Source organism: Schistocerca piceifrons, chromosome 3, assembly GCF_021461385.2.
Source record: "Schistocerca piceifrons isolate TAMUIC-IGC-003096 chromosome 3, iqSchPice1.1, whole genome shotgun sequence".
NCBI lineage: Eukaryota > Metazoa > Arthropoda > Insecta > Orthoptera > Acrididae > Schistocerca > Schistocerca piceifrons.
The window spans coordinates 690,221,325-690,244,901 of NC_060140.1; the positions used below are offsets into that span (position 1 = coordinate 690,221,325).

Sequence of the window (23,577 nt, forward strand, 5' to 3'; positions counted from 1 at the left end):
TCCCATCATGTACACAGTTGTAGAAGTGCAGCGTTGCCCTATGGCATCACCGACCCAGTGCTGTGGTAGACTTCTGCTTTGCAGAATGTCATACCTGCATTACTTTTACTAGTCAGATGCAGGATTTCTTCAAAGACATGCCTGGACACCCATTGCCTTGTTGCGAAGTCTTGCCTGCAGCTGATGCCACAACATAGAAATGGTTTTCACTTCAGAATACAGTTGAGGGTGTTCTAGTCTGTTGCTTAAAAAGACAGTACGATTGTAAGTTAGAAGTCATTAGGACGCAGCTGCGGAATTTTCGTCTTATAATTACTGTAATTATTGCTCAAATCATAGAAGGTGTGGGTTTGAGCACAAACTGGTTGCAACAGCAGGTAAACTGTTAGACATGGAGTTGAGAAGAGTAGTGGTATTCGTGGAGTTTACGGTCCAGAAGACGTTGCCGTTTGTATACAGAAGAGGAGTTAGGCATATTGGCCATGTAAAGGATACACAAGAGTGGAGAAAGGGTTGAGTCTTGAGGCACACCTGTACTGATTGTCATGCGGGAATCGGAATTATTTATGGTTATAAATAATAGGCACTTGGGTCGAAGGCATACAATAAGGCACATTTAATTTACTGATAGTCATTCGTCTCGATATGATTGCGTAGGCTTCCGCAGTCAGAGTCAATTGATACAAAAGTTTTATGAGTGTGGTACAGTGTCATAGTTAATGTTCTGTTCCACAATCGGTAGAAGTGGAAATCTTATAGGATCAGTTTGTTATCTGTCTGTCTGTCTGTCCGACTGTTAAGACCCCCTTTTCTCATGAATGGTTAGGTGTGTCACGTTCAAATTTATGTCACATGCTATGGTTCATTGGCGACATTAAGCCTTTAAGCTTCTAAGACAATGAACGCGAAGGATGTGGTCATTTACGCCAAATATTCTGAATCAAGCATATTCACTCATCAACTTCTCATTGGCCTAGAATCACGATATTTGAAAAGAAGCGAGGATTCACAGTAAAAATAAAGAAAAAATCCGAATATTTCTAATTTATAGTTATATTCCACGAAAAAACATTTATGTACCCTTTGTTATGCGACTGTCTGCCTGTCCGTCTCATAAGACCCCTTCTCCTCAGGAAGTTGAAAGGTGAAATTTATGTCACATACCAAGGCTTATCTTCCTTTAAAGATGTAAAAAATTTAAGCTTCTAAGTCAATGCAGTCATATGATGTGGCCATTTATGTCATATTGTTTGAAACACGCGAACTTACTCATCAAAGCCAGTACGATAGTTCCTGTTGATCGGGATTCACATAAGTTGGCAAGAAAGAAGGTTTCACAATACCAGAAAAGGAAAAATCAGAAAATTGTTAATTAGTGATTACATTGCACAAAAAGTAATTGGTGTTGTTAATTAGCATAGCACTCCGGAATTAATAAAGTAAATGAAAAATAAGAATAGCAAATACAAAATTACGCAACAAACTTAAAATTAAAACATTCTCGGAAGTCTGGGAGTTCCCAGAACAAGTATCTTCCAAATGTTGACATCAGTAACAGAGAAAAATGGTCGATATTCTCTATTCTCTATTCCTGGGATGGATGAACTAACAATATACGTAATTAAGCTTTTACGGGACTCTCCGAGAGCGAGTCCTACTAGTGCTTGGCCAATTGTTTTCTTTTTTTACATCATGTCATGGTACTGTACTCATCCGTTGCACGTAGCAGGTTGACAGGTTAATAATGAAAACAAATTTCCCGCATGATTGTCATGAATATTTTATGAATAAAACCATCTACATCGCTAAATAAAATGTCTTTTTGTGTTACAAAGTTTCGGCATGTGCAGTTATCATCGCCGGCCGGGGTAGCAGCTCGGTCTCGGGCACCTTGTCACGGTTCGCGTGGCTCCCCCGTGGGAGGTTCGTGTCCTCCCTCGGGCATGGGTGTGCGTGTTATCCATAGCTTAAGTTAGTTTAAAGTTAGATTAATTACTGTGTAAGCCTAGGGACCGATGAATCAGCAGTTTGGTCCAATAGGAACTTGCCACAAATTTCCAAAGAATCACGTATCCTCAGACATAAGAAAATTATTGTTGATATTGTAACTAAAACTTGTTTTGAAAGTTCGAAGTTTTTTATGATTATCTTGTTAAGCAGCTGATTTGATAGAATTACCGTTTCCTGCAGACATATGAGTGTCAACTTTATCTTTGACTAGGACGGAAGCTGAAGCAATGGATTAAGATTTTTGCCAGAGCTGGGACTTGAGCCCAGGTGTGCTGTTTACTGGGCAATCGTGTTAACCATTACACTACCGTAGCAGTGTCGCTAACAGACCTGCAAGGACTGCACAAGTCCAACGCCCGAACAGGAATTGAAGGAGTTAATTGAAGTACTGGTAGGGAACGCATTGGCTTGGGGATGTCCGTGCAGCTGTTTCTTCCAGAATATTACAGTGGTGTCGTGGTTAGCGTATCTGTCTATTAATCAGGACACCTGGCTACAAGTCTTACCTGTGGCAAAAAATTTAATTCATTTCTTCAGCTTCTGTCCTTGCTAAACGATGTTCAGCATCATAATTAATAGATTAAAATTAATACTGGCGATGAATATTGTAGTATCATTGCCACAGATACTACTACAACGCCGCGCCAACACATGGTTGGCACCTCGTCGTCTGCCGAGCACAGCGCACTCTAGCGGGCTGTGCAGCTCGACCGAACTGGTGTGTGCCTCGTGCACTTCTTAGCTAGATTTCAACCTAGGCAGACGCACTTTCATAATCGGCCCTCAGTCAGTTCTGTAATGCTTGCATTGATTCTCTGAGGAGGGCCCATCGGGCTTAGTCCCTGAGAATACGTTGTATTAGTTCATGGTATTTCAAGTTACGAGATTGTCAGTTCATAGCTGCAGTCCTACAAACTACTGAAGATAAGTAATATCATTGTACTATGTGTTTCTTGAATAATAATCCTTCTCTCTAACAGTGTGTCGTACCGCATATTTCATCTACATGATTACTCTGCAATTCACATTTAAGTGCTTGGCAGAGGGTTCATCGAACCACAATCATACTATCTCCCTACCATTCCACTCCCGAACAGCACGCGGGAAAAACGAACACCTAAACCTTTCTGTTCGAGCTCTGATTTCTCTTATTTTATTTTGATGATCATTCCTACCTATGTAGGTTGGGCTCAACAAAATATTTTCGCATTCGGAAGAGAAAGTTGGTGACTGAAATTTCGTAAATAGATCTCGCCGTGACGAAAAACGTCTTTGCTTTAATGACTTCCATCCCAGATCGCGTATCATATCTGCCACACTCTCTCCCCTATTACGTGATAAAACAAAACGAGCTGCCCTCTTTTGCACCCTTTCGATGTCCTCCGTCAATCCCTCCTGGTAAGGATCCCACACCGCGTAGCAATATTCTAACAGAGGACGAACAAGTGTAGTGTAAGCTGTCTCTTTAGTGGACTTGTTGCATCTTCTAAGTGTCCTGCCAATGAAACGCAACCTTTGGCTCGCGTTCCCCACAATATTATCTATGTAGTCTTTCCAAGTTAAGTTGTTCGTAATTTTAACACCCAGGTACTTAGTTGAATTGACAGCCTTGCAACCTGGACTCCTTCAACTCCTAGCAACTCGGCCTCCTACTTATTTGCATTTAGTAAGGAGCTGAAAACACCCACGCATTTTGTGACTCTAAACAGTGAGACACAATAAATATTGTAACTCTTCAGGCTTTCCCGGCGAGATCTTGACATGTGGAATAATCGGGTCTACTGCCGGATGTTTGTGTCGCTCTGGCACAATATTTCGGCCACGTAACTCGTTGCCTTCTTCAGGTAGTACCTGAAGAAGGCAACGAGTTACGTGGCCGAAATATTGTGGCAGAGCGACACAAACATCCGGCAGTAGACCCGATTATTCCACATGACAATAAATATTGTTTCGCAAGTTCAAGGTTTTTTGACATCTGATGATGGCAGATGCTGAAACGTCGAAATAAATAAGGACATATTATCTAGCGACGTCGACGGTTGTATTGTTAAATTGTGGCAGGAGTCACCAGCGGGTACGGCGTTTGCAGGTGCTGGCGGCAGCGGCGGCGGCGGCGCGTCTCCGCAGCGCGGCCTGGTGGTGCAGGGCGGCGTGACGCTGGAGCAAGGGGGCGGCGGGGGCATCGCCACGATCGCGCAGCCCGCCTCGGCGCCCGTCGCCATCCCCATCGTGACGTGCGACCTCGCGTCCGACCTCAGCATCAGCGACAACGCGCCCGACAACGGCGACTCCGCGGCCGACGGCGGCCAGGCCTCTGCCACCTGCTACCTGCAGGCGCCCGCCAAGGACACCCTCAGGGTAAGCAGCGCAGCTCTGCACTTCTGCCGACTCGCTTACGGTGTACGTAACTTAACTGGAAGGCTCAGCAGCAAAGGTCGACTACCGTAAATAATGAAATCCACCACACTGCCAAGCCACCGTCCTTCATCTACATACACACACAGGGAGTGCCAGATGTGTTTGCCCCCAAATCTTGAAAAACGATAAATGAAACCAATAATTATTTAGATAGGTAAACGTAACAAATATTACTCTCTCTTTGGAGTTGCGCAAATATTATTTTAGAGGTCTAACAACAACAGCCAAAATTCCACATGGTGAATAAAATCGATCTGGAGTTTTCCCGGCATATTTCCAATTTGAACAGTTCTCGAGTATCTGACCGGATATCGTCGTAATTTCTCCACAGTATTTCGGCAGACGCACCCGCTGCCATCTTAAGGTGGTTCCTGACGAATGCTGTGCTGACTCACTCACTAACTCACTCACTATATTGACGGGCCTGCCTTGGCCCGAGGTATAGGAGTTCAAGCTTGGATAATCTGTTCCTCCTGAATCCTTTCTGTTGGGAATGTTTTTCTTCTCGGTTAGGATTGGCCTCTGGTTTCCGTAGATGAAGAATTATCTGCCGGCTGATTCCAGCGGCTTCTTATTCTTCTTTTTCTTGCTGCTTCCTGGCTGCCCGAATTCTATTTTCTTCAGGCGGGAGAAGTCCACTGGCGGCGTCTGTTGCCTGGATGTACATTACTGCTGGGTCAGTCATGTAGCGCCAGTCCTCATCGGTGAAGATCGGGTGCTTGTTTATCAGATCAATTAAACTAACATTCCCCTCCCTTCCTCTTAGCCTATTGTTCTCCTAAGTGGTTTATGACCAACTGTCCTTCTGAGAACTCCTCCATCTCTCCCCCTACGAACCCCTTTGGAAAAAGGGATGCCGATCCCAGCGCACTTTTGATACCAAATCAACTGAATAATTAATTTACTTGATCAATTAATTACCCCCTTTCCCTCCGGAAAATCCCCAGCCTATCAGAGGGCGTCTTCTATTCCCTACCCACCTCACTACTGGCGGAACGTTCACAAATCGGCGAGAAACTATAAGTAATGAATTCAAATTTTGGTGTTAAATTCATATGCTAAATAAATGGCTTTGCGGAGTGCATATTCTTTACTATAGAAAATAAATTTGCACATCAATGGTTTGCAAGGATGTAATGTACTTCCTTTATTTTACCATCTTCAGGATACTGACACAGTTCATTAAATCACATTCGAAGATGTCCAACCCAGAATAATGGTGCAGTCTAGCTCCCCTGCTCCTCCTGTTGGTGGTAAATTCAAAATTTTGCAGGAAAATCCCTTTGGCTGTGAAACATTATTATTGAGAACTAGACAGCAGTTCTATCCAGTTCCATCAATAACTGCTGGATGCAGAGAGAACGTTTTCTCTATTAGTCTAGTAGTAAAGAGTTGCTCCAACCAGTCTAGCCAGTAGCTCTATGTGGGAAAGATAATAGGGCAGCAAGCCAACACTGAAGTGCAAGGGAGTAACCTCCTGTCGGCCTACAAGTGAATAGCTGCTGGGAAGGATATAAGGAAGGGTAATGTTAGAACTACGACCCACTGTCCCGGCGTGGCTATAAATCCCTGCCTGTTATATACAGGACTTCTGTAGCAACATCATTGGGGAATGAAACACACTTGCACCTATTTACAAATTGCAAGTCTCATCCAAGCAAAAGGAAATATGGGAAACACGACGAATGATATTTTTTACAGATGTACTCCTTACTATCTTACTTGAACACAGCATCTCAAGAAGAAAAATCATTCCAGTCACCTTCAGTCTAGTCCATAACCATCTACTAAGAGTATTGTGTACCTGAAGACTAGTCAGCAGAAATTTTCTTTGCAACCGCCATTCGCTACAGGCTTAAGCCGTGGCTTCCAGTTGCCAATCTCTTGTGACCATTCCTGCCAATAGCTGCGGCACAAAATGAGACAAGCAGAAGCATCTTGGACATGTAATTCTAACTGCAGTTCCGCCCCGCTGTACCCAGTCCAAATCAGGGATGCTGATTTGTCAATACACCTTAAATTTCTCGCACAAAATGTAGATTACTCCCTTTTATACAAGTTATTTTCGAAATAGAAGGAATCTGACCATACACACATCTTCACATCTCTAATACATTGTTACCTGGGGTGAAAATTCTGTGCAATACTATGGCATAGACTATATTTCATCTCAGTATTCTCACATCAGGTGGAAAAATTTGTTCTTATCAGCTTAATATCTGCCACGTTCTGCATCACAGGACTAGAATATTAAACAAAATTTTGGCACATAACGGACGGCTAAGAGAATGTTCTACCTCTATCACAGGATGCCTTCTCACCAATGGACTCCCTTAAAGTAATCAAACGCCTCATCATCTACAATGTCTCGAAAGTTAGCAGCACAGAGGAATTGTAATTAACAGTTTTATGCTAGATATCGCTTTATAAATTCGGTAAAATAATTAATTTCATTACGATGGTTAACTCCCCCTGTGTAGTTGGGGGATTGAAATTCCTTTAGAAGATCTTGGCACAATGAGTAAATGCCTTATCACCACTCCAACTCACGAACCATATCTGTAGTATTCCCACCCTTGCTTCCATCCACCCAACGGCTCTTCATTGATATCAAATTGATTGATTAATTAATTAAATTGATTGTGAAAGTCCCTCTGCATTTTTTCATACAGTCAGACTACACTCACCAGGTAATCATTACAGACATATCCTTGATGTCCATGGAGTCTGCCTGCAGGCTAGGTAGTCACTTCCTCTGATACAAAAATGGGTGGTAACCGTCATCAATATCTGAAGATATGCAATGCTAATGATGTTCTGACTCTCAGTTGCCTTGTCATGTTTGTAGAAGTCAGTCATTTAGATGGTTCAGATGGCTCTGTGAACTATGGGACTTTGCATCTGAGGTCATCAGTTCCCTAGAGTTAGAACTACTTAAACCTAACTAACCTAAGGTCATCACAGACATCCACGCCCGAGGCAGGATTCGAAACTACGGCCTTATCAGTAGCGCGGTTCCGGACTGAAGTGCCTAGAACCGCTCGTCCACAATGGCCAGCTAAATCATTTGGAATCCTGGTATATTGCTGAAAAATCGAATTCTGCTGAGACATGCCCGTCTATGGGGGCAGTAGGACGTTTCACTATATTCTCCACCACTGCGTCACCTCTGCCTCTATCTCCGCCGCCGCCACCAAGTCGCGTGTGACCAGTTGCCACTTCTGCTACTACGTAGCGAACTTCTGCCGGAGCGTCAGGCCTGTAACATTCCCGACCGACAACATCTGTTCGCCATACGGCCAGCTGTTAATGATTCCACACTCGTAAACGTTATCCTATCAGTCTCAGAAGGACTGGACGCTTAGATGTCGTTGACATAAATACGAGGATGTTGAGCAATATGCTTTCCCTCATCCCTCCTACCAAATGAAACGTTTTGAGATGTGATTTCGCAATATCCCAGAAAAGATGAAACAGTGAGCAATAGAAAAATACCTGCCTTCTGACCGCCTCATCACAAGCGTGTATGAGTCTGCAGACCTAAGTTTCTCTTAGAATGTAGCCCTGCAGAAGCGCTGCTATTGGCTCTCCTCAAATAAGTCGACGGATCTTTCGAGAACTCAAACTGGAATTCGTGGAGCTAATGCTAATGAGGATCAATATTAAGAACTGACATTTGATGGTGACAGCACAAGGATTCTAATGCCACCAGATCCATTTTGTGTACGACCGTGAAGATAGCATACGACAAATTTTCGTGCATACATAGGATTACAGACAGTATTTCTCTACCGCGCCCTATTTGCGAGTGGAATAGGAAATTAAATGACTCGCAGTGGTACAGGGAACACTCTTCCCTGCACCATACGATTTCTTGCGAGATATACAAATATATATAGAGGGCAAATATTGTCTACCTGTTAATATGTCAGTTCATCCATTTATAGCCACAACTCATGGAAGAGTGTTTTCTCTTACTCGTATTAATCGAGATAACAAAAGATGGAACTTCTTCTGCTGATTGTCTCTCTATAGAAACCATCGTGTCCTCGAAGATGATTATCCTCACCTCCAAATCTCTTAAAACTGCGTCATTCATTTTTATGGTTTACAATGCATAACATCCCTTAGATGTTCAGGCTCACATGCGGTTCCTCTCCGTCGAATTGTCTTGGCTCAAACTCGTCAAGGGGTTGAACCGCACATGTCGCATTACACGCACTAAATTAGACACTTGTGACCATTTGGTTAAATTTTCTGGCTGATGGCAAGTTTGCGAAATACAAAGTTAATATAACATTCCACTTCCTTATCTTCACAAAAAGTTGGAGTTCACACCAAGCGCACGGCTGCTCACCGCTAAGTCCCTCGATACCACACAACGCGAAATTTTCCAAGTCGTTTCACTTCCTAGCTGCCTAAAGACCGACCGTCCGCTTTCGCGTCTGCATCCGAACTGTTCACTTTGGTGTCTCCAGCCGAACTGTCCGTTTTCGCGTCTCCATCCGAACTGTCCCCTTTCGTATCTCGACCAGAAATGCCCTGTTCCCGTCTCCGACCGCGTTTCCCGCGCGCTGAACATCTTCGCTCAACTGACTAGCGCAGTTCCCTTTCCTGAAGCCGTCCATCTGATTGGCTACGGTTTATTGTACATTACTTTACATTTTAATATATTTAAATGATCAAAGGTTGACCACTTTCACGTTCTAAATAAAGCGACATTAATACCCATTACATAATAAACGTTAAATTCTTTTACAAAAGACCAATACAATTTCCATCTTAACTTTGAGTGTCAGGCCAGTAGCCTTGCACCAATGTGCTTTCTGATAAATAAATAAAGAACAAAAGTAAATATTATGCACTAAATTTTACAAAAAATATTACATTGCCTAATGATTCAATAAGGTGTCATGCTGTCATCGTTCAATGCGTTTTGTCTGTAGAAAATGATGATCTGATGCCTAACTGAAAATACTGATAATTTAAATTTACTACTTCTTTTAAACAAATTAAGTTACATAGTTGATATTTACAATGGCTGTCATTTTAATGATGCGCTTCTATGTGAAATGTCGATCGTTAAGATCGACCAAAGCGTTCAGATTTTAGCATTCAGGTCTTTGTTACAAAACTTGTTAATTTCACTTTAACAGTAAATCCTAAACTATTACAGATACGACAATATTCAAGTTTCATTGGGATCACAACGAAAATTTATGGAGGATGGCAGATTAAAATTACTGTGACTTGATTCACTGCACTACTTCGGAATTAAATAGTTTTCATGAATGTTTCCCTTTATGGCCTATCTTAAGTCTGCCTATTTAACACTGCTACGTCTCCTTGGACATAAAAGCCTTCTACTGGGTTTCCCTATGACGTAGGTTCTCGTCTGTCTCCCTCGCACACTACAGCGCTTAGGCCTCAATAGACAATAGACGCCTGTGAGTTTCCCCACATCTTGGTGATTCTGCGCCCTTTGTGCCATCCAGTCCTGGACGACAGGGTTCGTTTCACAATTTCTGAAGTCTGACTCTTTCGGATATAACTTAAATGAGAGCGAAATGCTCGTTAACAAGGGGTATTCTGCAGGAATAGCATGGATAGTACGCACCATCAGTTGTCAATCGCACCTGTGGAGAAACAGAAAGATTTTCGCACATCCAGGCGAGCATGTAAGTATCCTCATTCATCCAAATTTTTGATCATATATCTCAGTTTTACGTATTTTCCATCAATTTTCGTAAGTTCGTCAGGTTTTCTATAATTTAAACTCATTTTATCCACTCACTTGAGTTCCAAACCACAACTCTCGTCGACTTGTCACGTCAACAAAACTTCTTATCACGTCGATATCGTGGTGCTATCAGCCAATGACATTGCCGCATGATTCTCAATTTATGTATCATTGCCAAATAATAGTTTTGAGTGCTATATTCATGTGCACATGGGCCGCCCTGAGTGACCGAGCGGTTCTAGGCACTACAGTCTGGAATCGCGGGACCGCTACGGTCGCAGGTTCGAATCCTGCCTTGGGCATGGATGTGTGTGATGTCCTTAGGTTAGTTAGGTTTAAGTAGTTCTAAGTTCTAGGGGACTGATGACCTCAGAAGTTAAGTTCCGTAGTGCTCAGAGCCATTTTTGAACATGTGCACATGACGTGTGCCGTGTTACATTGCTTACAACATATAACACAATTAAACACTGTTTATTAGTGCAGCAAATAGCCATCAAAAGAGAGGAAGCGCAAAAACTACGTTCTTTAACCAAAACGCTTTATAAATTCCATACGCTTTTATTATGGTTACCCATCTCTCCCTATGTTGATGGCGGTCACAAAGTATTTTCGCATTCAAGGATCCTGAGCAAAACCATAGTTGTCCCTCCATGCGTCTTGTAAGTGTTCATCTGTCTTAAACCAAACCTCCCTGTAACATTGTCTCCAAGTTAATTTGGAACTGACCAGAAGTTGGAGGGAACTGTACAAATGACATTATACATTTCGTGAAGGAATAAGGCTAGTTGAGCTCCACATAAGCAATACACTTTGATATTTTGCCTTCAGACAGAGCATAACGTATGATCCAAAGCGCCACAACCGGCTGACGCTACTGATATTAATGTAATCGCCATTCAGCGAAGAGTGTTCTGTACCAATGTTATTCATGTCACACACCCAATTACACATGATCTCTCTGGACGTTTGCATGCTGAAGATATTAGCACTCCTTATTGGTATATAGTAGGTATGAGTCTGATACATTTGTGAGTAGCCGCCCGCGGTGGCCGAGCGGCTCTAGACGCTTCAGTCTGGAACCACGCGGCTGCTACGGTCGCAGGTTTGAGTCGTGCCACGGGCATGGATGTGTGTGATGACCTTAGGTTTGTTAGGTTTAAGTAGTTCTAAGTCTAGGGGACTGAAGACCTCAGATGTTTAATCCAATGGTGCTCACAGCCATTTGAACCTTTTTTTTTTTTTTTTTTAGACTATTGTGGTGATATAACAGACAGCTTCGAAGAAGAAGAAACAAGAAGAAACATGGTTTTGCATGATGGAACTCCACATGGAGAGAGTTTTACACATTTTATGTAAATCACTTGTGCTATCTATTCAGTTATATTGTTTTAATGTTTGGATATTATACAAAGAAGGTACTCAAAAGATAGAAATTATCATAGAACATAAACACACACTCCTAAGGCGACACAGTACTGCACTTAAATATGCATAATGTGAAAACCATGTGGTTGCAATATATTAGTCACTTGGAATTCAACGCTGTTAATACCCCAATGCAGGAAATATATTTTCAACATCCGACATACATTCAGCTTGGAAATTTTCTATCCCACTCACTATGGCGAGAAATTTTAAGATGATAAAACTACTACTTTCTACACCAAGGGAAAAAAAAGACATAGTTTCACGGAAGTTGCAGTACTCAGTGTTCACATCCTATTATGATTTGGAAATTATGCTGTCCACACATCAGTCCTATAAAATTATCGTCAGCGACGGAAAAATGCATGAAACAACGATGTTTTATGAGGAAATAGATAAATTCATAGCAGCAGTGTTTGGCATGTGAAATTACATAATCTGTTCTACAGACAGCATTGTTCAAGCAAATGTATACATAGGGATTGCAGTACCTCACAAACACCTGTTAATTACTTAGAATCATTACAGAGATGTAACTGACGACTCGATTTACGTCCAAGATGTGGCAGGGAAATGTAGTACTTTGCATCTTCGTTCATCTAGAGGAGAGTGCTGAAGTAGGTTTTCGATCGCTTTGGTGGATGTGATTCATCACACATGCGTTGGAAGTCCTCTGCTGACTATGATATCGGGAGGTTTGCTGTTAACGATTGCAGATACGTAACGCTCTAAGCCAGATACAGATTACGCAGTTGTATCTGGGTCAGATGTAGGTTGCACCACACAACTGCTACAGCTTGAGAGAACACTGTAAAAAATGCTAAATGTGCGATAAATGACTTACCACAACATCTGATTCTCTCTCTCTCTCTCTCTCTCTCTGTCCCTCTCTCTAGAATCTGTCATCACCATTAGATCCCACCTTGTTATAAACCCCTCCCATCGCAACCGATTAGTCCATCCACTTTCTACCAGCCTATAACGCCAATCCATGTCAGATGATTCTCTTCTCTAGGGAAGCATCCAACACAGTAGTCAACTTACATGTATTCCCGTAACCAAAACATGTTGAATCATGCTGCAACTGTTTTGTATGGTATTTGTTAGCTGACACCGCATGGTTGTCATTGGTAGAGAGTACAGAGAAGCACTTTGTAAATACTGTTTGTCAGAGCTTAAAACGCTTGAACAGTCTTGCACAGGGTCAAGCATATGATCCCATCTATAGTTGTATATTGCAGTCCTGCAATATAAAAGCTGGTAATACAATGCTCTTTAGTTAAGGAGAACAAAATTTATCACTGTCACATGTCCGGCCACGTTATAGAAATGTATATCGTGTTTGCCTATAACTTTGTGGCTACATCTGGGCTTGTCATCCGACATATATAAAATTATTTCTCCACATTTGTTGGTCATCCAAGTTAAACAGTCTATTCCATTAGTCTTACGACTCCAACGATAAGCGATTGTTTTGCCTGGTTCCCATTGCTTCAATTTTAACTTCGCGGGCAAGTGCTCTACCAACTGAGTTACCCAAGCACGACTCACGCCCCGTCCTCACAGCTTTACTTCTGCCAGTACCTCGTCTCCTATCTGCTGAGTGAAAATCTCATTCTGGAAACACCCCCCAGGCTGTGGCTAAGCCATGTCTCCGCAGTATCCTTTCTTTCAGGAGTGCTAGTTCTGCAATGTCTGCAGGGGAGCTTCTGCCAAGTTTGGAAGGTAGGAGACGAGCTACTGGCAGAAGTAAAGTTTTGAGGACGGGGCGTGAGTCGTGCTTGGGTAGCTCAGTTGGTAGAGCACTTGCCCGCGAAAGGCAAAGGTCCGAGTTCGAGTCTCTGTCCGGCACACAGTTTTAATCTGTCAGGAAGTTTCATATCAGCGCACACTCCGCTGTAGAGTGAAAATCTCATTCAGGAAACAGTATTTGTGTTATGGGACAGTGTAATAGGGTTCACGATATGTACACATGTCTATAGCTCTCACAAAGTAATAATTTCGTTGGGGGTAGTTTAACAGTGTTACATAAATTGAGAATCGTGCTGCAATGTCATGGCTGATAACATCACGAGAGAACATAGTGAAATGTTTTGTTCATATGACAAGTCATATCAAAAGTGGTGGTTTGGAACTCGAGTACTTGGGTGAAATGCGATTAAGTTACGGAAAACCTGATTAAATTACGAAACTTGGTGGTAAGTACGTAAAACTGAGGTGTACGGCAAAAATTTGGGGAGCTCACTATCTGTGCTCTGTGAGTTTAAGTCCTGCAGTATACCCCCTGTTCCTCATTTGGTTATGCACTGTAAGTCATAAGAAAGATAGACGCAAGTCCAGAGATTTGGAGGTCAGGATGACCATCAACTAGGACGCCAATACGGTGATGCCGTGTGGCTAGGGCCTCCCGTCGGGTAGACCGTTCACCTGGTGCAAGTCTTTCGAGTTGACGCTACTTCGGCGACTTGCGTGTCGATGAGGACGAAATGAGGATGACAAGGACAACACAACACCCAGTCCCTCAGCGGAGAAAATCTCTGACCCAGCCGGGAATCGAACCCGGGCCGTTAGGTATAACATTCTGTCGCGCTGACCACTCAGATACCATGGGCGGACAATACGGTGATGATATACCTGGACGCAATATGCGCCACCAATATGAGGAATCAATGCTCTTGGTCTGTTCAAAAACAGAACATAGAGACATCTCCTACTCCAATACTGTGGAAAATAAGATTACATCTACAGGTCATCGCTTTCGGAGACCTGTTTGCAAATGCTCTGCAACGTCGGTAACACAAGAACCTTCTGTTGTGATTGACAATCTGTGGCCAGTGCTCTTCCTCCAGTACAGGTGACAAAACATTACGCAGGTCTTCCAACCTGCTACAGTGGACCAAACGAATCTATTCGATGAGATCACCACACACGCTTGATGTCAACAAGCAGACAGAATTGGAAATTTGTGGTAAGTTCCTGTGGGACCAAACTGCTGAGGTCATCTGTCCCTAGGCTTACACACTACTTAATCTAACTAAAACTAATGTAAGAACAACACACACACCTATGCCCGAGGGAGGACTCGAATCTCCGACGGGGGAGGCGTGCGAACCGTGGGAAGGCGCTTAAGACCGCGAGGCTACCACGCGCAGTGCAGATGGTATTTTTTTTCGATTTATCAGTAGACAGAAACGCGGTTAAGCCTTATCGAGTTCTCTAACAGAGGAACTTTTTACTTTGTAGTTCTACTTCGTTGGATGTTAGAAAAGTAATGAGAAGAGAAAGCATGTGAGAGAGAGAGACTGCGCAGTTAACGAAGACTCTGGCACCACTACACTGTCGTATTTCTAGCGCAGTAATCGTAGGAATATGAGAAAGGAGATTAGGTTATATACTGGGGGACATTATAGACAGTCATTCAGTTTCGATTAATTGTATGTGTTACGCTTCTGAATTTCTTTCTGCAGTCTGTGTATATTCTGCACGGTTATGAGTTTCCTCCCGTACGTTCGTGTGCAGTTTTTCACTTTGTGATAGCTCTCTACCTAATCAGTGACTAGTGGATTAGTAGACGGCCGTTTGATCAATGGAACAGTGATGTGGGAACGTGATGGGATTTCAAGATAACTAGCAGGGGCATGTGAGTTGGCGTGGGACACCTCTTACTCGTCGAAATTAGGTGTATTCAAATGTTGGAGAATTCGTGGGAATACGTCAGGTAAGCGATACTCTGACGGAAGGCAATTTGATAGCTGAGTTCCATACCGCTCCATCTAAATATTGATGGCAAACATATTACAGTCTCTCACAAAAGACTCGCGAAGTGACTGCAATGATAAAATTAAGATCTAATGCAAAGTTTCCTACAGGGTTACTATCACCAGTGGAAGTTCCACCTTTTGTTCTCTCGATAAGCAAGAGACCACATACTTCCGTGAGGTTTCTGTGCCTACACAGGGTTACTATCACCAGTGGAAGTTCCACCTTTTGTTCTCTCGATAAGCAAGAGACCACATACTTCCGTGAGGTTTCTGTGCCTACAATAGGGTACACTGACGTCTTAATAGGAGGACTGTACTTCTACATCTATAAGCATACCTCACAAGCCACCATGTAGTGCATGGTGGAGGGTACCCTATACTGCTACTACTCATTTCATATCCTATTCCACTCACAAACGCAGGTTCGAATCCTGCCCCAGGCATGGATGTGTGTGATGTCCTTAGATTAGTTAGGTTTAAGTAGTTCTAAGTTGCAGGGGACTGATGACGTCAGATGTCAAGTCCCATATTGCTCAGAGCCATTTAAACCATTTTTGAACCACTCACAAATATGGTGAGAGAGAAAAACACTATTTATATGCCACCGTATGAGAGCTGATTTATCTTTGTTGTCCGTATGTGAAATGTATGTTCGCAGCAGTAGAATCCGTCTGCAATCAGCTTCAAATCTCGGTTCTCAGTAGTGTTGCTCAAAAAGAACATTGCACTACCTCCAGGGATTCCAGTTTGATTTATTGAAGCACCAACCCACCCATTTGGCGGGAGCCAATAGGAACACATCTACAGCGCTGCATTCTGAGGGAGACGTAGGTTTGCAGATTCATACACGTTTGAGATGGGGTGGTGAGCAGACAAGTATTTTACTTTTGTTCGCTGGATTAGTCTTCCGGGGAAATTTAAAAAAATCTCAGGACTTTTTGGTTTGCAAGAGGGTTGAAGCGAAGCACATTGTTCAACATCGTGGTAATTCCCCCAAGTGACATTTAATCACCCAATCCTTGTGGAAAGGATGGGACAACTTCAGTGAGTCTGGGATCAGTATCAGCTGTCCGATAGGGCGAGCGGTGGTTTGTCGGCCACCATCGGTACAGCCCTGATCCTCAGACAAAGGTTTGCAACCTGATGGCGTTGGTGGTAGCTGTTTACAGTGACCCCGCTGGAGGCGGCGGAGATGGCGGCAGTGGCGTCGCGCCGGTGGAGAAGAGAGTGAAATCTCGTTCCACTGCCCCCAAAACCGACGGGTCTCAGCAGGATTAGTTCGGGAGCAGTAAACCAGAATTCTAAGTTACTTACTTCCATTAGCATAACAAGGCAACGGAGAGGCAGGACGCAGTTAGCGTTTGATACCCTCAGCTATTTGACGACAGTTACCACTCATTTTGGTATCAGATGAAGTGACTACCTAGCCTGTGGAAACCCTCCACAGACGTCATGGAAACGTCTGTAACAGTTATTTGGTGAGTGTAAAGCGACTGCAGGAAAAATGTCATCCGCCATGCAAAGCGACTTTCACGATCAATGAGGTGCCACTGCGTGGGTGCAAGCGAGGGAGATCTTTTAATGGAATTTCAATGTAACAGCTACAGAGACAGACGATCATCGTAATAAAATCAGCTATATTACCGAATTTATAAAGTGTTATGCTACATAAACCTTTTATTTACAACTCCTCTGTGCCGCTACCTCGTAGATGATGAGGTTAGTTTCAGAGAGTTTCAAGGTGAGGAGGCACCCTGCGATAGAGGTACATTATGCTTTTGGCACTCCATCATGAGCCAAAAATGACTTTAATGTTCTAGCCCTGTAATACAGGCTGTGGCAGATATTAAGCTGATAAGAAATTTTCTACCTGATGAGATCATACTTACAGGAAATATAGCCTATGCCCTAGTATTGTATAGGATTTTTACACAAAGTAACGATACTTTAGTGATGTGAAACGTGTATATATTCCGATTTTTCATTTTTCAAAAATGGCTCTGAGCACTATGGGACTTAACATCTATGGTCATCAGTCCGATAGAACTTAGAACTACTTAAACCTAACTAACCTAAGGACAGCACACAACACCCAGCCATCACGAGGCAGAGAAAATCCCTGACCCCGCCGGGAATCGAACCCGGGAACCCGGGCGTGGGAAGCGAGAACGCTACCGCACGACCACGAGATGCGGGCTTTGTCAAAAAAAAAAAAGAAAAAACGTCGTACAAAAGAAGGAATCTACATTTCGAGTAAGAAATTCGAGGTTTATTGACAAAATAATGTCCCCTTTTTGATTGGGTAAAGTGGGTTTTTTTTTAAACAGGAGGGGCTATGTCGGTGTTGGAATTGCAGTTAGAACTATTAGTACAAGTTGCGTCTGCTTGTTTGCATTGTGCCATGGCCATCGGCAGCAGTGGTCACAAAGGTTCAGTGAACGGACATTGCAGCTTAAGCCCGTCATGAGTGGCAGTTAACAAAGAAAAATTGTGACTAGTCGGCCAGGTACACTATACACTCGTTAGATGGCCATGGACTAGACTGGAGGTGAGTGGTAAAATTTTTCTTCTTGAGATGATGTGTTCAAGTAAGATAATAAGCACTACACTTGTAAAAAGTATCATACATTCTATTTCCCATATTTCTGTTAACTAGGATGTGACTTGCAACTCGTAAATACCGTAGGTGTAGGTATGTTTCATTCTCCAGTGATGTTGATACAGAAGTCCTGTACATAAGTGACAGGGATTTGCAGCCGCACTAGGACATTAGGTCGCTGTTCTAATACTGTTACCCATCGTTATGTCCCTCCCACCTGCTATTAACTTGTAGATCAGCAAAAAGCTACTTCCATGCGCTTGAATGGTAGCTTCCGGTCGTATTACCCATCCTTCCCACATATGGCTATTGTGTAGACTGGCTGGAGCAACTCTCTTTTGCTGGACGAATGGCGAAAGTGTCCTCTCTACATGTAGTAGTTACTGACGGAACTGTCTAGTGCTGGCAACTATCCCTTCCCAACTCCCATGACTCACAGCCAGAGAATTTTTTTTTTATTTTTCCACCAAATTTTGAATGTCCCGCCAGTAGGCGAAGGGAAGTTAGACTAAACTCGTGTTCTGGGTCGGTCATTTTGCACTGTGATGTCACAGACTGTACCACTATTCCAAAGATGATAAAACAAAGCGGATACTCTACATCGTTCCACAAGAGCAATGTGCAAATTGATTTTCTAAAAATAAAGAGTGTATTATTATTATTTGTTGTTGTGTCCTCTGAAATACTATATAATCACCATATGAATTTATCGCCAAAATTCAAATTTAGTACGGAATCTGGTATTTCCCACCGATTTGTGAGCTTTTCGCCAGTAGGAAGGTTGGGTGGGGAGAAGCGCGGCCCTTCAATGGGATGGACATTTCCCAGAGAAAAATGGTTAACTAATTGATCAGTTCAATTAGTCGATTTATTTGGTATCAAAATGGCGCTGGGATCCGCATCACTTTTCCCAGAGAGGTGGATGGGACCTGGAGTTGGGGTTGGGGGGAGAGGAGTAGCGGGTTTCTCCGAAGGGCTAATTATCCCCAGGGAGTCATTAATCACTTAGTGCAGCAGCTGACTTGCTGCTCAGGGGAAAATAAGCATTAATACCTCGCTCTTGCCAACCTAAAAATAGCTATAATTATTATTCTGTAATTGACGTTAATACTGATGTAATATTGTTCAGTACACCATACTCAGTCATGTATAGAAATATCTAAGGTAACACCCATTACACCCTACATGTTTATTTTTCTCTCCGTTTTATTTTCTATAAGTAGACTTTGTGCCAGAGTCGCCTGTCTTGTTTCTAATCCTTTTGTAAATACAAACTGTTGTTCACTCTACCCTCCACCTTCAGCTCTCATAAGAATTATCTGTTGAGGATTCTTAATGCATGCGTAATGGGCTTAATTTTGGTACTGTGCACTTCTTATAGCTACCACCTTCTTTGGTTTAGGAATCATGACGCGTTACTGGAAGTCGCCTTGGTGTCTCTCCTATGTTGCAGATTGTCCTAATCAGTTTCAGCAGCATCATTTTCAGTCTTTCACCCACATTCTCGATTCGTTCTGCAGAAATTGCAGTACTGGACGTAATTTCCATAATTAGTATCAAACGCAAAATCTTCCTGGCAGATTAAAACTGTGTGCCATGCCAATATTCGAAGTCGGGATCCTTGCCGGGCGGCTGGTCCCGGCGGAGGTTCGAGTCCTCCCTCGGGCATGGGTGTCTGTGTTTGTCCTTAGGATAATTTAGGTTAAACAGTGTGTAAGCTTAGAGACTGATGACCTTAGCAGTTAAGTCCCATAAGATTTCACACACATTTCAACATTTTGATCCTTGCCTTTTGCGAGCAATTGCTCTACCGACTGAGCAATCCTGCACAATTCACCCGCAATCGTTTTAGCATGCAAGGCAAACTTGGGAGGTAGGAGATGAGGTACGGCGGAACTACAGTTCTGAGGAAGGAGCCAGGGTCATGATTCGAGCCGGCCGAAGTGGCCGTGCGGTTAAAGGCGCTGCAGTCTGGAACCGCAAGACCGCTACGGTCGCAGGTTCGAATCCTGCCTCGGGCATGGATGTTTGTGATGTCCTTAGGTTAGTTAGGTTTAACTAGTTCTAAGTTCTAGGGGATTAATGACCTCAGCAGTTGAGTCCCATAGTGCTCAGAGTCATTTGAACCAGCCATCATGATTCGAAAGTTAAGTTGATAGACCAATTGCTCGTAAAAGGAACGATTCCGAGATCTAGTCTCGCTCCGGCACACTGTTTTAAGCTACCAGGATCTTTCTTATCAACACACACTCCGCTGCAGAGTGTAAATATCATTATAGAAACATCAAAAATGTTAATGTATGCTTTCCCGTCGTATACAGCTGGCGAAGAGTTATCGGGCTTCCAGCCGGGTGACGGTGTCTTCAAACTGCGAAGTTTCGACGGGTACAGTGAAACACAGATTGGTAGGGCCTTCAAGAGGAGACAGGCTGACAAATTGCAGGAAGAGGAAGAAGAGGAAGGAGAAGTTAACAAGAGACTCGCCTTTCTTCCATATTTGGGGCCCATATCAGCCAAAATCGGGAGGCTACTGAGAAAATCAAACATAAATACCGTCTTCCGACCACCGCCGAAGACGAAAGAGCTGCTGGGCTCAGCTAAAGACCCACTCAAACGCAACACAGCTGGTATATACAGCATTGCCTGCGAATGTGGTGTGCAGTACATTGGTCAAACGCAGCGCTGCATCTCTAAAAGGTGCGAGGAACACATCAGGCATGTCCGACTTGGACAGGTAGAGAAATCTGCTATAGCGGAACATAGCATCAAAGAAAACCACACCTTTCATTTGGAGAACGCCAGGGTGCTGTGCCGAGCCGGGAGCTATTGGGACAGCGTCATTAAAGAATCAATAGAAATACGGGTCTACGACAATCTTGTGAACTGAGCGCGGCCTGGAATGCAGCATTAGCCGCAATACGCCAGGAACGCACCAAGAACCGTCCAGCTCACGGGAAGCGACCGGAATGCTCTGACGGAGACACGAACGGCGCACCCGCTTCCCCCTCCACCCCCTCCCATCGGTTCCTCTGGATCCAGCCTCCCGCGGCCAGGTGGTGGTGGGCACGCCGCAGGTATAAAGGGACCGGCATCCGCTAAGTCTCGGCACTTCGCCAGAAGATGGCGAGTACGTTACTCGTCGAAACGTCGCAGTTTGAAGACACCGCCACCCGGCTGGAAGCCCGAGAACTCTTCGCCATCACAAATGTCGACTCTTAGTATGGATTATGGTACCGGTGAGAGTGCTTGCCGACGGGACGCTGCAGTTAGCTGACACGGGCACCTCGTGTGGCCGGCAGGTGTCGCGGCTGTCGGCGTGCCGGCTGAGCGGCTCGACGCTGTCGGTGAACGGCGACGTGGTGGCGCGCTGCCGGGCGCCCAGCGTCGGCATCGACACCGACCTCGTCAGCGAGTTCGACCCCTCCAGCTCGGACTCGGGCGTCATCAGCCGCTGCGCCGTCGTCAAGCCGCTCAAGCTGCGCCTCTGCGAGCCCATCTTCGGCGGCCGCAAGTCCAAAGCGGCGGGCAAGAGGCCAGGCGTCGAGGTGAGTAGACCAGTAGGATGCCCGCGGCGGCTCACGCCGCATAGCGGGCAAACACCCTTTCCCCGCGGTCCCTCCTTCCTCACGGCTACATATGGTTTGTGTTATCGGCTGTTCTAGAAGTATTGCCTTCCCATCAGACTTTGCTGTTAACCATGTTGTGTTGAATGGTTCGCCGTTCACACAATTCAGTTCAGTACTAAATGCGCAAGAAAGCCTTACTATCATAACTGAACACGTATAAACGTGAGTAGTGATGGAAAAATACGAGCGGCATTCGATAAGTAATGCAGCACATTTTTTTTTCTGAAAGCTGATTGATTTTACTCGAATTCCAGTACACCATACCATTTCCCACTCTTTTCACTATAAAATCCTACTTTTTAATATTATCTCCGTTGAGTGCGACGGCCTTATGGCAACTCAATGCAAGGGCCCGTATGTCGGGATGATACGCAACTGGCCATTAAAATTGCTACACCACGATGACCTCCTCCAGACGTGAAATTTAACTGACAGGAAGAAGATGCTGTGACATGCAAATGATTAGCTTTTCAGAGCATTCACAGAAGGTTGGCGCCGGTGGCGACACCTACAACGTGCTGACATGAGGAAAATTTCCAAACGATTTCTCATACACAAACAGCAGTTGACTGGCGTTGCCTGGTGAAAAGTTGTTGTGACGCCTCGTGTAAGGAGGAGAAATGCGTAACATCACGTTTCCGACTTTGATAAAGGTCGGATTGTAGTCTATCGCGATTGCGGTTTATCGTACCGCGACATTGCTGCTCGCGCTGGTCGAGATCCAATGGCTGTTAGCAGAATATGGAATCGGTGGGTTCAGGAGGGTAATACAGAACGCCGTGCTGGATCCCAACGGCCTCGTATCACTAGCAGTCGAGACGACAGGCATCTTATCCGCATGGCTGTAACGGATCGTGCAGCCACGTCTCGATCCCTGAGTCAACAGATGAGGACGTTTGCAAGACAACAACCATCTGCACTAACAGTTCCACGACGTTTGCAGCAGCAGGGACTATTGGCTCGGAGACCATGGCTGCGGTTACCCTAGACGCTGCATCACAGACAGGAGCGCCTGCGATGGTGTACTCAACGACGAACCTGTGTGCACGAACGACAAAACGTCATTTTTTCGGATGAATCCAGGTTCTGTTTACAGCATCATCATGGTCGCATCCGTGTTTGGCGACATCGCGGTGAACGCACATTGGAAGCGTGTATTCGTCATCGCCATACTGCCGTATCACCCAGCGTGATGGTATAGGGTGCCATTTGTTACACGTCTCGGTCACCCCTTGTTCGCACTGACGGCACTTCGAACAGTGGACGTTACATTTCAGATGTGTTACGACCCGTGGCTCTACCCTTCATTCGATCCCTGCGAAACACTACATTTCAGCAGGATAATGGACGACCGCATGTTGCAGGTCCTGTCCTTTTTGGATACGCTGGTCAATGGTATCCGAGCAACTGGCTCGTCACAATACGCCAGTCACTTCTCTTGATGAACTGTGGTATCGTGTTGAAGCTGCATTACCTGTACACGCCATCCAAGCTCTGTTTTACTCAATGCCCAGGCGTATCAAGGCCGTTGTTACAGCCAGAGGTGGTTGTTCTGAGTACTGATTTCTCAGGATCTGTGCACCCAAATTTGCTTGAAAATGTAATCTCATGTCAGTTCTAGTATAATATATTTGTCTAATGAATACACGTTTATCATCTGCATTTCTTCTTGGTGTAGCAATTTTAATGGCCAGTAGTGTACCCCTCTACTGGTCAGCGTCGCAGCCAACGTCTCGCTGCATCAATAGCCTCCCCATCACCCATGCCTTGCTTCCCGCCGAGTGCATCCTTCATTGCGCCAAACAGTTGGAAGTTTCTCTTTACGGGCTTCTGTTACATAGCTTAGAATCCAGCGGACGCACACCTATGAATAACCCACTGCTGGACGAGTGTGTCACCACTACGAGCCGAGACATTCAGTTCAGCAGCCAAGTGTGCGCTTGTGATCCGTCGATTCCGTCGAATGATGGTGTCCTCACGTTCCAGTAATAGATGAGT

The 23,577-nt window shown here is 44.3% G+C and overlaps 1 protein-coding gene across 1 annotated transcript in view; it reads left to right on the forward strand.

Moving 5' to 3' along the window:
- The window catches only part of LOC124788965 (alpha-2B adrenergic receptor-like), a 131,648-nt gene that overhangs the window by 95,997 nt on the left and 12,074 nt on the right, over positions 1 to 23,577 (forward strand). The window contains exons 3-4 of the mRNA XM_047256255.1: positions 4,082 to 4,368; positions 21,220 to 21,498. Coding sequence (XP_047112211.1) covers positions 4,082 to 4,368; positions 21,220 to 21,498 — 566 coding nt within the window. The remainder of the gene's footprint in view (positions 1 to 4,081; positions 4,369 to 21,219; positions 21,499 to 23,577) is intronic.